The sequence below is a fragment of the Triticum aestivum genome, chromosome 1A, assembly GCF_018294505.1.
Source record: "Triticum aestivum cultivar Chinese Spring chromosome 1A, IWGSC CS RefSeq v2.1, whole genome shotgun sequence".
Lineage (NCBI taxonomy): Eukaryota > Viridiplantae > Streptophyta > Magnoliopsida > Poales > Poaceae > Triticum > Triticum aestivum.
The window spans coordinates 521410295-521422871 of record NC_057794.1 but is presented as its reverse complement, the minus strand read 5'-3'; the positions used below and the strand labels follow the sequence as shown (position 1 = coordinate 521422871).

Sequence of the window (12577 nt, the reverse complement as noted above, 5' to 3'; positions counted from 1 at the left end):
CCTTCCCCCTTTAGGACTCTCCCCTCCTCTTGTCCCTTTGGCGCATGGGCCTCTAGGGGATGGTGCCCTTGGCCCATGTAGGCCAAGCCGCACCCCCTACAGCCCATGTGGCCCCCCGGGGCAGGTGGCCCCACCCGGTGGACCCCCGGGACCCTTCTGGTGGTCCCGGTACAATACCGGTGACCCCGAAACTTGTCCCGATGGCCGAAATAGCACTTCCTATATATAATTCTTTACCTCCGGACCATTCCGGAACTCCTCGTGACGTCCGGGATCTCATCCGGGACTCCGAACAACTTTCGGGTTACCGCATACTAATATCTCTATAACCCTAGCGTCACCGAACCTTAAGTGTGTAGACCCTATGGGTTCGGGAGACACGTAGACATGACCGAGACGACTCTCCGGCCAATAACCAACAGCGGGATCTGGATACCCATGTTGGCTCCCACATGCTCCTCGATGATCTCATCGGATGAACCACGATGTCGAGGACTTAATCAATCCCGTATACAATTCCCTTTGTCTAGCGGTACGATACTTGCCCGAGATTCGATCGTCGGTATCCGATACCTTGTTCAATCTCGTTACCGGCAAGTCTCTTTACTCGTTCCGTAACACATCATCCCGCGATCAACTCCTTGATCACATTGTGCACATTATGATGATGTCCTACCGAGTGGGCCCAGAGATACCTCTCCGTTTACACGGAGTGACAAATCCCAGTCTCGATTCGTGCCAACCCAACAGACACTTTCGAAGATACCTGTAGTGTACCTTTATAGCCACCCAGTTACGTTGTGACGTTTGGTACACCCAAAGCACTCCTACGGTATCCGGGAGTTGCACAATCTCATGGTCTAAGGAAATGATACTTGACATTAGAAAAGCTTTAGCACACGAACTACACGATCTAGTGTTATGCTTAGGATTGGGTCTTGTCCATCACATCATTCTCCTAATGATGTGATCCCGTTATGAACGACATCCAATGTCCATGGTCAGGAAACCGTAACCATCTATTGATCAACGAGCTAGTCAACTAGAGGCTTACTAGGGACATGGTGTTGTCTATGTATCCACACATGTATCTGAGTTTCCTATCAATATAATTCTAGCATGGATAATAAACGATTATCATGAACAAGGAAATATAATAATAACTAATTTATTATTGCCTCTAGGGCATATTTCCAACAGGGCTGTGGCTGAGCTGCACGCCGCGGAGGTGCTCGAGGGGGGCCGGGGCTGAGCCGCCGCGGAGGTGCTCGAGGGGGGGCCGGGGTTGAGCCGTCGCGGAGGTGCTCGAGGGGCGCCAAGGCTGAGCTTCCACGGAGGTGCTCGAGGGGGTAGTGATTGAGCCGTCACGGAGGTGCTACGCCGACACGTCGGACCTCTCCGATTCCGCCGATTTGGGTGCTTCTCTGCTCCAGATTGTGGAGCTTCTCCACCTCAACAGGAGCAACCTACAGGAGGTTCAGAGGTACTAAGGCACAACCCCTCCTTTGTTTCGTATATGTTTCTGTCTGAGGATATTTAGGACAAAATTTAACAGAACAATGTGTGTTGCTTGAGGAGTAATCTGTAGAAAATCATCATCCTGTTTATATCTTTTGAATGAAGACAATTGTTAGAACAAGTCCCTGATGTTGAAGTGATGTCATTGTACTTGGTGCACATCATTCAATTTTCTTAATCATTGTTGCACATCCGTGCTTGTTTTTTCTCTGATATACATGTCGTTTTGAATTTTGGCAGAATTTGGGTATTATGCAATTGTGAAAGTGTTGTGCAATGGCACAAATTGACAAGAGGATACCTCAAGTTGGTATGAGATTCAAAGATTCAAATGAGGCTTGGATGTTTTGGGTAGAATATGGGGGTCACATAGGCTTTGATGTGAGGAAAAGATGCACCAACAAAAGCAAATTTGATGGAAAGGTGACTTCATGCAGATTTGTTTGTTCCAATGAGGGTCTTAGAAGGAAATGTCAAACCAAACGTGAGCCAAAGCGTTTTAGAGCTGAAACAAGAATTGATTGTCTAGTTCGGATGGTTATTACATTGGATCGAGCGACAGAAAATTATGAAATTACTGAAATTGTGTTGGAACACAACCACTACCTTCAATTGCCACAAACCCGCCACTTGTTGGCTTCACAAAGAAAGATTTTAGAACTGCAAGCTTTCGAGATAGAAACCGCTGATGATTCTGGAATTATGCCAAAAGCCGCACATGAGTTTGCTTGTCGTAAAGTTGGTGGGCCGCTTAACCTTGGCTATACTTGTCGGGACCAAAAGAATCATTTGCGAACCAAGAGACAGAGAGAATTGGCTTTTGGACAGGCTGGGAGTATGTTGAAGTATTTTCGCGACAAAGTTGCTGAGAATCCATCATTTCAATATGCTTTGCAGCTCGATTGTGAGGAGAATATTGCCAACATATTCTGGGTTGATGCTAAAATGTTACTTGATTATGCACACTTTGGTGATGTTGTCACATTTGACACCACATTTGGCACAAATAAAGAGTATAGGCCATTTGGTATTTTTCTTGGGCTCAATCAGTTTAGAGAAACCACCATTTTTGGTGCTGCCTTGATGTTTGATGAAACACGAGACTCGTTTATATGGCTCTTTGAGAGTTTTCTAGCAGCACATAATGAAAGACAACCTAGAACTATTTATACGGATCAAGATATAGCAATGGGAAAAGCTATAGAGCATGTCTTCACGCAATCATATCATGGATTGTGCACCTTCCACATAATGCAAAATGCTGTCAAACATTTATCTTCAGTGAAGGACGAAGAGGAAGATGAAGTGGAAGATGAAGAAAAGGAGACTCACATTCTCACTGATTTTGGTGCATGTATGTATGGTTATGAGGACAAGGCAGAATTTGAAGAAGCGTTTGATAATATGAGACAAAAGGTGCATAAGCAAACTTGGTTAGATAGTATCTACAAGGTGAAGGAAAAATGGGCTGAATGTTATATGAGAGATGTCTTCAGTTTGGGAGTGAGGAGTACACAACTAAGTGAGAGCTTCAACAATGCATTGAAGAATCATTTGAAATCAGATTTTCATATTGTTCGATTCTTGATGCACTTTGAGAGGACGATGGAAGTGAAAAGAAGAAAGGAATTGGAATCTGAATTTGAGGCAAGGAAAAAATTACCAAGAATCAAAATGTTCACACCTATGTTGGTGCAAGCAAGCAAAGTGTATACTCCAATTATTTTTGAAGCTTTCCAAGGTGAGTATGAAAGATCCATGGCTGCATGTTGTAGAGTATTGGATGGAAATAACAAATTTGGTGTTGCTATTGGGAGTTTGCATGGTGATTTACAGTTCGAGGAGGAGCGCATAGTGATAAGTGATCCTTTGACCCAAACCATTTCATGTAGTTGTGGAATGTTCAATAGGGCAGGAGTATTGTGTGGACATGGTCTCAAAGTTCTTGATTTGCTGAATATAAAGACAATGCCAACACATTATGTCTTAAAGAGATGGACTAGAGAAGCACGCAATGGAAGTATACAAGATAGGCAAGGAAGGAATGTTGTAGAAAATCCAAAACTAGAAGCTCAACTTCGGTACCAGGATTTGTCTCATAAATTTCACAATTTGGCACATAAAGCAGCCAACTATTTAGAATGTTGTGTGCTATTGGAGAATGCACTTGATTCTGTTGCTCCACAAATAGAGGATAAACTCAACGCAACTACTAGTGCTATGAATGAACCATGTAAAGACAAGGAAAATGTTGAACCAAATGTCCAGCAAACAAATGAGTTTCTTTGTTCCGCACAACTAAAGAAAAAAGAGGTTCAATCAAGAAATTTAAGGAGAAAGAAAGGTTGGCTTGATAAGTTACTCAAGGGGAAGCGCAGGTCAACTAAAACTACCACACCAACAAAAAAAGGAGCAAAGGTATGTCGTTATTTACATGATTTGTTCATTGTTCAATTCTAAACTAGTTACTTTAATTTTCACTAGAAGCAACAAAAGAAGGGGAAGCCTCAAGTGGAAGCGGAGAAGGATGACAAGAACAAAGGAGCAAACTTGGAGTTTCAAGAGTGCAATGCAATCTTCAGTTTCACCCAACTCTTGACAACTCCACCTTGTGATGTTCATCATTTGTTTTAGCATGTGCAAGTCTTCTAGATAGTATTTTGGACAGAGTTAACTATAGTTGGGGCTAACTATAGTCTTTTGTGGCCCAAGTGTACAAGTAAAACGGCCTATTTTGTGTACTCCGATGATTGTTTCACTAGCAAGACTTGTTGCTGCAGAATTTACATGTTGAGTACTGCTAGTGGCAGCATGTAATTTGGTCCAGCAATACTAGTGTTGATCTTGAGCAAGAATGATGGCTGCTGTTTCTTTCAATGCTAAGTGTTGAATTTATTGACTCGATCATGTACAATACCTCTTTTTAACCTTAAATAGTTCCTGTTGTTTTTTATCTCTAATTGCATCAAAACTGACTGATGTTGGCTTTACTGTTGGCTGTCTAAAGAATAGTAAGTTTGGATTTTTTTTTTTCAGTTTTCTAATGTGTGGATGATGGCTGGACGGGTTCATGAATTGGTTGATGTATGCTTGATAGAAACTGACTGATGTTGTTTACACTGTCGGCTGTCTAAAGATGTGTAAGTATGGAAATTTTTTTCAGTTTTCTAATGTGAGGATGGTGGCTGAATGTGTTGATAAATTGGTTGATGCATGCTTGATCGTTGCCAGGTCTTGATTTTAATGTATACAAATTGGTACAACATATAAAGCTGTAGTTTCTGGACTAGCAAAATGATCGCTGTTGTGAGACGCTTGCTACTGTCGACTGTCTGAAAAAAGCTCAAGTCTGAATCGTTTTGCACTTGGATCAATCAGTGGCGTTGGATGAGGAACCAACGATGGATGGGAGGGCGCATGTTACGCGGTGACTGCCAAGAGGCATGTCACCTGATCCCAGTCCACGCAGGGCCTCGCAGAGGAGGGCCGGCGACCACGGTCAGGCGCAGGGGGGGCAAGGGCCGGCCGGTAACGGGGCGGCTCCGGCGGCGGGCAGCGCCGGTGCCGGCGGGACGAGCGGGGCGGGCGCTGCAGGAAAAGGGCGCAGGCAGGGAGCAGCGGCGGTAGCAGTAGCGAGCAACGGCGGGCGGCAGCGCATCTCGGGCGCGTCGGTGGAGCAGTGCGGCGTGAGGACGAGCAGGCAGGGCGGCGGAGCGGGGCAGCACGGGCATGCTGCCGGCGCACCACGCCCAGGCGGACGCGGCCAGGGGATGGGTTGGGCGCGCGGGTACGGCAGGGGGAACCCAGGTCGCGGGCTGGGCGCGGTGAGCGCATCCAGAGGCAAGCGGGCACGCGGAGCTCCAGGACAGCACGGCAGGCGCGGGGCGGAGGCCGGCGCGGGCGCAGCCTGGTCGTGCACGGAGCAGGGCACCGGGCGCAGCAACGGGAGGACGCGAACGGCGATTACGGCGACGAGGTTGAGAGGGGGTCGTCGGAGAGGCTCACAGCGGAGCTCGTGGAGGTCTCGGTGAAGCCGGGGGAGGTCGAGGCCGTCCGCTGAGGCAGGGGCGCGGCGCGAGGTTGGAGGAGCCGGCGGGGAGGGGTCGGGACGAGGGGGATCCGGCGGAGGGGCTCGTTGCGGCGATGTTGGAGGAGTTGCAGGGCGGAGGCGGCGGTCCTTGGGCGCGGTGCGCGTCGAGAGGAGGGGACCGAACAGGGGCGCCCTCCCCTGCACGTCTGCGTGCGTGTGTCGTGTGTGCGCGGGAGGCGGCGCTGGGAGGGTGACGAGGGGAAAGGGGAATCGTGGGGGGGTACGGGTTAGGGTTCGGTGGGAGTGGGGAGTTAAGGGGAGGAGTGGGGATGGGCCGGCCTAGGTGGTGGCCTGGTGGGCCGAGGCCCATGTGAGAGGGGGTGGCCTATGCTTTTATTTTAGTTTTTTTGTTTTCCGTTTTACTTATTTTCTTCTCTATTTTATTTTATTGTTTAATTCGTTTTTGTTTTCTAAAATATACAATTGGCACCAAAAATAGTGTTGTAATTTAAGCCTCTGTAATAACAAGTTTGACCACTAAAGAAAATAGTCTAGCATTTCATAATAATAAAAGGCATTTTTAATTAAACTTTTAAATCACTATCTTATTTAGTTTTGAACATGTAAACACATTATAAAAATGTGGTCTCTCCTCTAATATTTATTATGGATTATTTTCCCCCTCTAGAAGATTTTAGTTTTATTGTTTAAAAACTTTATTGTTCAACTTTATTTTAAATTTGAATTTTGGATCGGTTTTGAACTAACGTGAGATTAACCACATTAATCATGGTGACATGGCATCATTAGTAGAGATTACTGTAGCTTAATGATCCGGTCGTCACAATTCTCCTCCACTACAAGAAATCTCGTCCCGAGATTTAAGAGGGGAGTAAGGGGGAAAGTTCTGGTTACGAAATTCTAGCGAGGGTTATCGGTATTCGTTACTCTTCTCGAAGAGGTTGATCCAATACATTGATGTCTTAATTTCTCTGCTTCAGGTCATCATGATGAAGTCGACATTCTTTCTTCGGGAACTCCATCGTACTTACGGTAGAATAAAGCGGGGTTATTTTGGGAGAACGAACCTCACAAGGTTGACTATCTGGTTGATAACATCGGGGATGGTGGCGGAAAGTAACTCTCGAATTGATACTTAACAAATTATCGAGATCAAAGTAAGGAGGTGCAAAATGGAAGTTTCAAGCGCATAGGCAAACGTTTGTTTTCTGAAACGAAGTGTGAAAGGGGTATAGAGCAATGGGAATAAGCATTGCGCCTGATACCAGAATAGATCACTAGACAGGTGGTCCATGAATTACATACGAAGTCAAGCGCGAGTGAGGGAGTCCTGAATTAGGGGGTGTCCGGATAGCCTGACTATACCTTCGGCCGGACTCCTGGACTATGAAGATACAAGATTGAAGACTTCGTCCCGTGTCCAGAAGGGACTTTCCTTGGCGTGGAAGGCAAGCTTGGCGATACGGATATGTAGATCTCCTACCATTGTAACCGACTCTGTGTAACCCTAGCCCTCTCCGGTGTCTATATAAACCGGAGGGTTTTAGTCCATAGGACGAACAACAATCATACCATAGGCTAGCTTCTAGGGTTTAGCCTCCTTAATCTCGTGGTAGATCTACTCTTGTACTACCCATATCATCAATATTAATCAAGCAGGAGTAGGGTTTTACCTCCATCGAGAGGGCCCGAACCTGGGTAAAAACATCGTGTCCCTTGTCTCCTGTTACCATCCGCCTAGACACACAGTTCGGGACCCCCTACCCGACATCCGCCGGTTTTGACACCGACATTGGTGCTTTCATTGAGAGTTCCTCTGTGTCGTAACTTTTAGGCCCGATGGCTCCTCCGATCATCAACGAAAATGCGATCTAGGGTGAGACTTTTCTTCCCGGACAGGTCTTCGTATTTGGCGGCTTTGCACTGCGGGCCAATTCGCTTGGCCATCTGGAGCAGATCGAAAGCTACGCCCCTGGCCATCAGGTCAGATTTGGAAGTTTGAGCTACACGGCCGACCTCCGCGGAGACTTGATCTTTGACGGATTCGAGCCGCAGCTGAGCACGCCGCACTGTCACGATGGGCATGATCTAGCTCTACCGCCGAACAGTGCCCTGGAGGCCGCACCCGCATCAGCTCTGACCCTTAATTCGGAGCCAACTACGCCAATCGAGGATGGGTGATTGGACACCGCCTTGGGGGCTGCAATCTCTACGGCGATCGAGCCGAACACCAGCCCTATTCTCTGCGAAGCCCGTGACTCCAAGGAGCCGGACTCCTCTCCAGACTTCGAGCCCTCCACGCCCCTACCGATCGAACCCGATTGGGCGCCGATCACGGAGTTCACCGCCGCGGACATCTTTCAGCACTCGCCCTTCGGCGATATTCTGAATTCACTAAAGTCTCTCTCTTTATCAGGAGAGCCCTGGCCGTACTATGGTCAGCAAGGTTGGGATGCGGATGATGAATAAATTCAAAGCCCACCCACCACCCACTTCGTAGCCACTGTCGATGATTTAACCGACATGCTCGACTTCGACTCCGAAGACATCGACGGTATGGACGCCGATGCAGGAGACGATCAAGAACCAGCGCCTATAGGGCACTGGAAAGCCACCTCGTCATATGATATATACATGGTGGACACCCCAAAAGAAGGCAATGGCAATGGAACAGCGGAGGATGACCCCTCCAAGAAGCAGCCTAAGCGCCAGCGTCAGCGGCGCCGCTCTAAATCCCGCCAAAGCAAAAACGGTGATTCCGGCACGCGAGAAAATAACACCCCAGACAGTGCCGAAGACAACCACCTCCAGCAAGATTCAGCACAGGAGGATGGAGAAGCCAGCCCTCATGGGAGAGCGGCAGACAGAGAGGTCGAGGACGATAATTATATGCCTCCCTCCGAAGACGAGGCAAGCCTCGACAACGACAGGCTTATGGCCACGGCGAGCAGCCTCAAGAAAAAACATCAACAACTTAGAGCTGATCAAGATTTGCTAGCCGATAGATGGACTGAAGTCCTTGCGGCCGAAGAGTATGAACTCGAACGCCCCTCCAAGAGCTACCCAAAGCGCAGGTTGCTACCCCGATTAGAGGAGGAAGCACCTAAACCTACATCACCAGCGCATGATGCGGCCGACCGGCCACCCCGTGACCACGAGAGAGAGGCCTCTCGGCCCTCCACTCAAGCCACACCCCGGCGCCGCTCAAAAAATACCAAGGCACGGGAAAATGCGCCAGACCTCCGAGATATATTGGAGGACAAGGCAAGGCAAACAAGATCGATCTATGGATCGCGTGGGCGCCCCACGGCACGAGACGGTAATCATCACTCCGGATACAGTCAATCCGGCCGGGCCGAAAACAGTAGACAAAGCTCGTTTGAGCTGCGTCGTGATATAGCCCAATACAGAGGCGCCGCACACCCACTATGCTTCATAGATGAAGTAATGGATCATCAAATCCCCGAGGGTTACAAACCCGTGAACATCGAATCATACGATGGCACAACAGATCCTGTGGTATGGATCGAGGACTATCTCCTTCATATCCACATGACCCGCGGTGATGACCTACACGCCATCAAATACCTCCCACTCAAGCTTAAAGGACCAGCTCGGCATTGGCTTAACAGCTTGCTAGCAGAATCAATTGGTTGTTGGGAGGACCTGGAAACCGCATTCCTCGATAATTTCCAGGGCACTTATGTGTGACCACCAGACGCCGATGACATTAGCCACATAATTCAGCATCCAGAGGAATCGGCCAGACAATTCTGGACACGGTTCCTAACCAAGAAAAATCAAATCGTCGACTGTCCGGATGCAGAGGCCCTAGCAGCCTTCAAGCATAACATCCATGACGAGTGGCTTGCACGGCACCTAGGACAGGAAAAGCCGAAATCTATGGCAGCCCTCACGACACTTATGACCCGCTTTTGCGCGGCAGAAGACAGCTGGCTAGCTCGCAGCAATAACATGACCAAGAGCCCTGGTAATTCGGATACCAAGGACAGCAGTGGTAGGTCGCGTCGCATTAACGGCGACAATACTGAGGATACGACAGCTAATGCCAGATTCAGAGGCTCCAAACCTGGTCAGCGGAAAAAGGCATTCAAAAGAAATACTCCGGGCCCGTCCAGTTTGGACCGAATACTCGACCGCTCATGCCAGATACATGGCACCCCCGAAAAACAGGCCAATCACACCAACAGGGATTGTTGGGTGTTCAAGCAGGCAGGCAAGTTAAATGCCGAAAGCAGAGACAAGGGGCTGCATAGTGATGATGAGGAGGAGCCCCGGCCGCCGAACAACAGTGGACAGAAAGGTTTTCCCCCAGAAGTGCGGACGGTGAACATGATATATGCAACCCACGTCCCCAAGAGGGAGCGGAAGCATGCGCTAAGGGACGTATACGCGATGGAGCCAGTCGCCCCAAAGTTCAACCCATGGTCTTCCTGCCCGATCACTTTTGATCGAAAGGACCACCCCACTAGCATCCGTCATGGCGGATTCGCCGCATTGGTTCTAGACCCAATTATTGACGAATTTCACCTCACTAGAGTCCTTATGGACGGCGGCAGCAGCCTGAACCTGCTTTACCAGGATACAGTGCGGAAAATGGGCATCGATCCCTCGAGGATTAAACCCACTAAAACGACCTTTAAAGGTGGCATACCAGGTGTAGAGGCCAACTATACAGGCTCAGTTACACTTGAAGTGGTCTTCAGATCTCCGGATAATTTCCGAAGCGAGGAGTTAATCTTCGACATAGTCCCGTTCCGCAGTGGCTATCACGCACTGCTCGGGCGAACCGCATTTGCCAAGTTCAATGCGGTGCCGCACTATGCATACCTCAAGCTCAAGATGCCAGGCCCTCGAGGAGTCATCACGGTCAATGGAAACACCAAACGCTCTCTCTGAATGGAGGAGCATACGGCGGCTATCGCAGCAGAAGTACAAAGCAGCCTCTCAAGGCAATTCTCCAGTCCGGCCATTAAACGTCTGGACACCGTCAAGCGCGCCCGGAGTAACCTACAACAAGACCGCCTGGCACGTTCCGAGCAAGCGTAGTAATGCGGCCCCGACCCCAGCCCTCGCGAACTTGCGAAACCAGTGTTGCGCGTACATAACTACGCTCTGGAAATACCATGGGCACAGGGGGAGGGGCACCATCACGGCACGCCCGAAACGCGGCTTAAACCGCACTAGGGGCTGCCGATTTCTTAATTTTCTCTTATTTTCAGGACTCCATTCTTCGGAAGGCTTGTCCGGTAGTACAATTAACGCACAAACGATACAACCAGGGAAGCAGAAAGCTACGCCGCACTATGGAACTCTAAGGTGGTCTCTATAACGAGCAGTATACCTGTTTCACATACCATTTCGCAGCTCGCCCCTGGAAAGGACATGTTAAATAGTCCCATCTTTTGCTTATTGCACTATTTGTACCGTTCTGCTTTGATCGTAGCTTTTTTAAATAAACAATGCATAGATTCCGTCTATTATTGCATTACTCTTTTTTACGAATATATGTTCATTAATGACATGTTGCACCCGTACACTTTGGTACGGCCAATACGCCAGGGGCTTAAGTACCCCACAATATGGTGTTTGAAGTCCGAACACTTTCACAAGTGCGGCACCCCGAACTTATAGCATTATATGCATCGGCTCCGAATCATGTCTTGGGTCAATAGTTGGGTTTGCCCGGCTCCTATGTTTTGGTACCTTACGTTCCGTTATATCGGCTAAGGTAGCACTAGGAGAACTACTGCAATTGTGCCCCAGTTGAGCTGGGCTAAGCACCTCAGTAGAGAAAGCTAAAACTGACCGTCATGATGAGGCGAGAGCTGGTCGCTGTTCGAGAGGTTTTCGAGTCCCTAAAGACTTATGCCGCTTAGAGCGAGGAGTCGGCTTTGTCCGGCCTAGGCGTGGATAGCGCCCCGACTCGGTCTTCCGAGCACTAGGGGCTTCGTCGAAATTTAAAATTATAGAATTCTATGGCTAAGTGAGAGTGTTCAAGCATTATAGTCCGATTGCCTTGTTCGTTGTGTTGAGCGCCTCCCTCGAAGGACCCAAGAATGGGAAAAAGAGTGCTCATGTTTATCCCGAACACCCCAGCACTCGCGGCATGGGGGCAGAAGCCGACGACTCGCCATCTCTCAAATTTGATAAACGGCCGCACAGAAGGTAATATTTTAAATTCAAAAGCGTTGCTTAGTGCATATGAACAAGTTTTCAGCGTACAGGATCACAAATGCGAGTTTACTCAAAAATTATATCTTTGGAGCATTCATCTGCTATAAGGCGGGCACCCTTCAGGACGCCCTCATAATACGCTTCCGGGACGCGATGCTCCTTGCCCGGCGGCGGCCCGTCCTTCACCAGCTTCTCCGCATCCATCTTTCCCTAGTGCACTTTAGCACGGGCAAGCGCCCTACGGGCACCTTCGATGCAGATGGAGCGCTTGATTACTTCAAGCCGTGGACAGGCATCCACCAGCCGCCTCACCAGCCCGAAGTAGCTCCCAGGCAGAGCCTCTCCAGGCCAAAGCCAAACTATGAGGCCCTTTATGGCTTGTTCGGCCACCTTGTGGAGCTCGACCATTTGCTTCAGCTGGTCGCTCAAAGGCACCAGGTGTCCGGCCTCGACATACTGAGACCAGAACACCTTCTCCGTCGAGCTCCCCTCCTCAGATCGATAGTAGGCGGCGGCATCAGATGCACTGCGGGGCAAATCTGCGAATGCTCCTGGAGAGCTCTGGAGTCGGGTAAGTAACAAGTAATTCACTTTCATGTGCTTGCTTTGCATAATGAATGCCTTACCCGCCGCTGTCTTCTTCATCGCTTCAATTTCTTGGAGGGCTTTTTGGGCTTCGGCCTTGGCAGACTTCGCGCTTTCGAGGGCTACCGCAAGCTCGGACACTTGTGTCTTTGAGTCAAGCTCCAAACTCTCATGTTTTTTCATGAGAGTCTGGAGCTCTTTCTCCACTTCCTCCACCCGCGCCTC

General features: G+C 49.0%; 1 protein-coding gene across 1 annotated transcript; it reads left to right on the top strand.

Annotated features, from left to right (window-relative positions):
• The first annotated feature begins 1212 nt into the window (after positions 1-1212).
• Positions 1213-4233, top strand: LOC123171937 (protein FAR1-RELATED SEQUENCE 5-like). The gene is made up of 2 exons (XM_044589067.1): positions 1213-1483; positions 1759-4233. Exon 2 carries the CDS (start codon positions 1795-1797, stop codon positions 3976-3978), a length of 2184 nt encoding a protein of 727 aa, XP_044445002.1. The 5' UTR covers positions 1213-1483; positions 1759-1794; the 3' UTR covers positions 3979-4233.
• The last annotated feature ends 8344 nt before the right edge of the window (positions 4234-12577 follow it).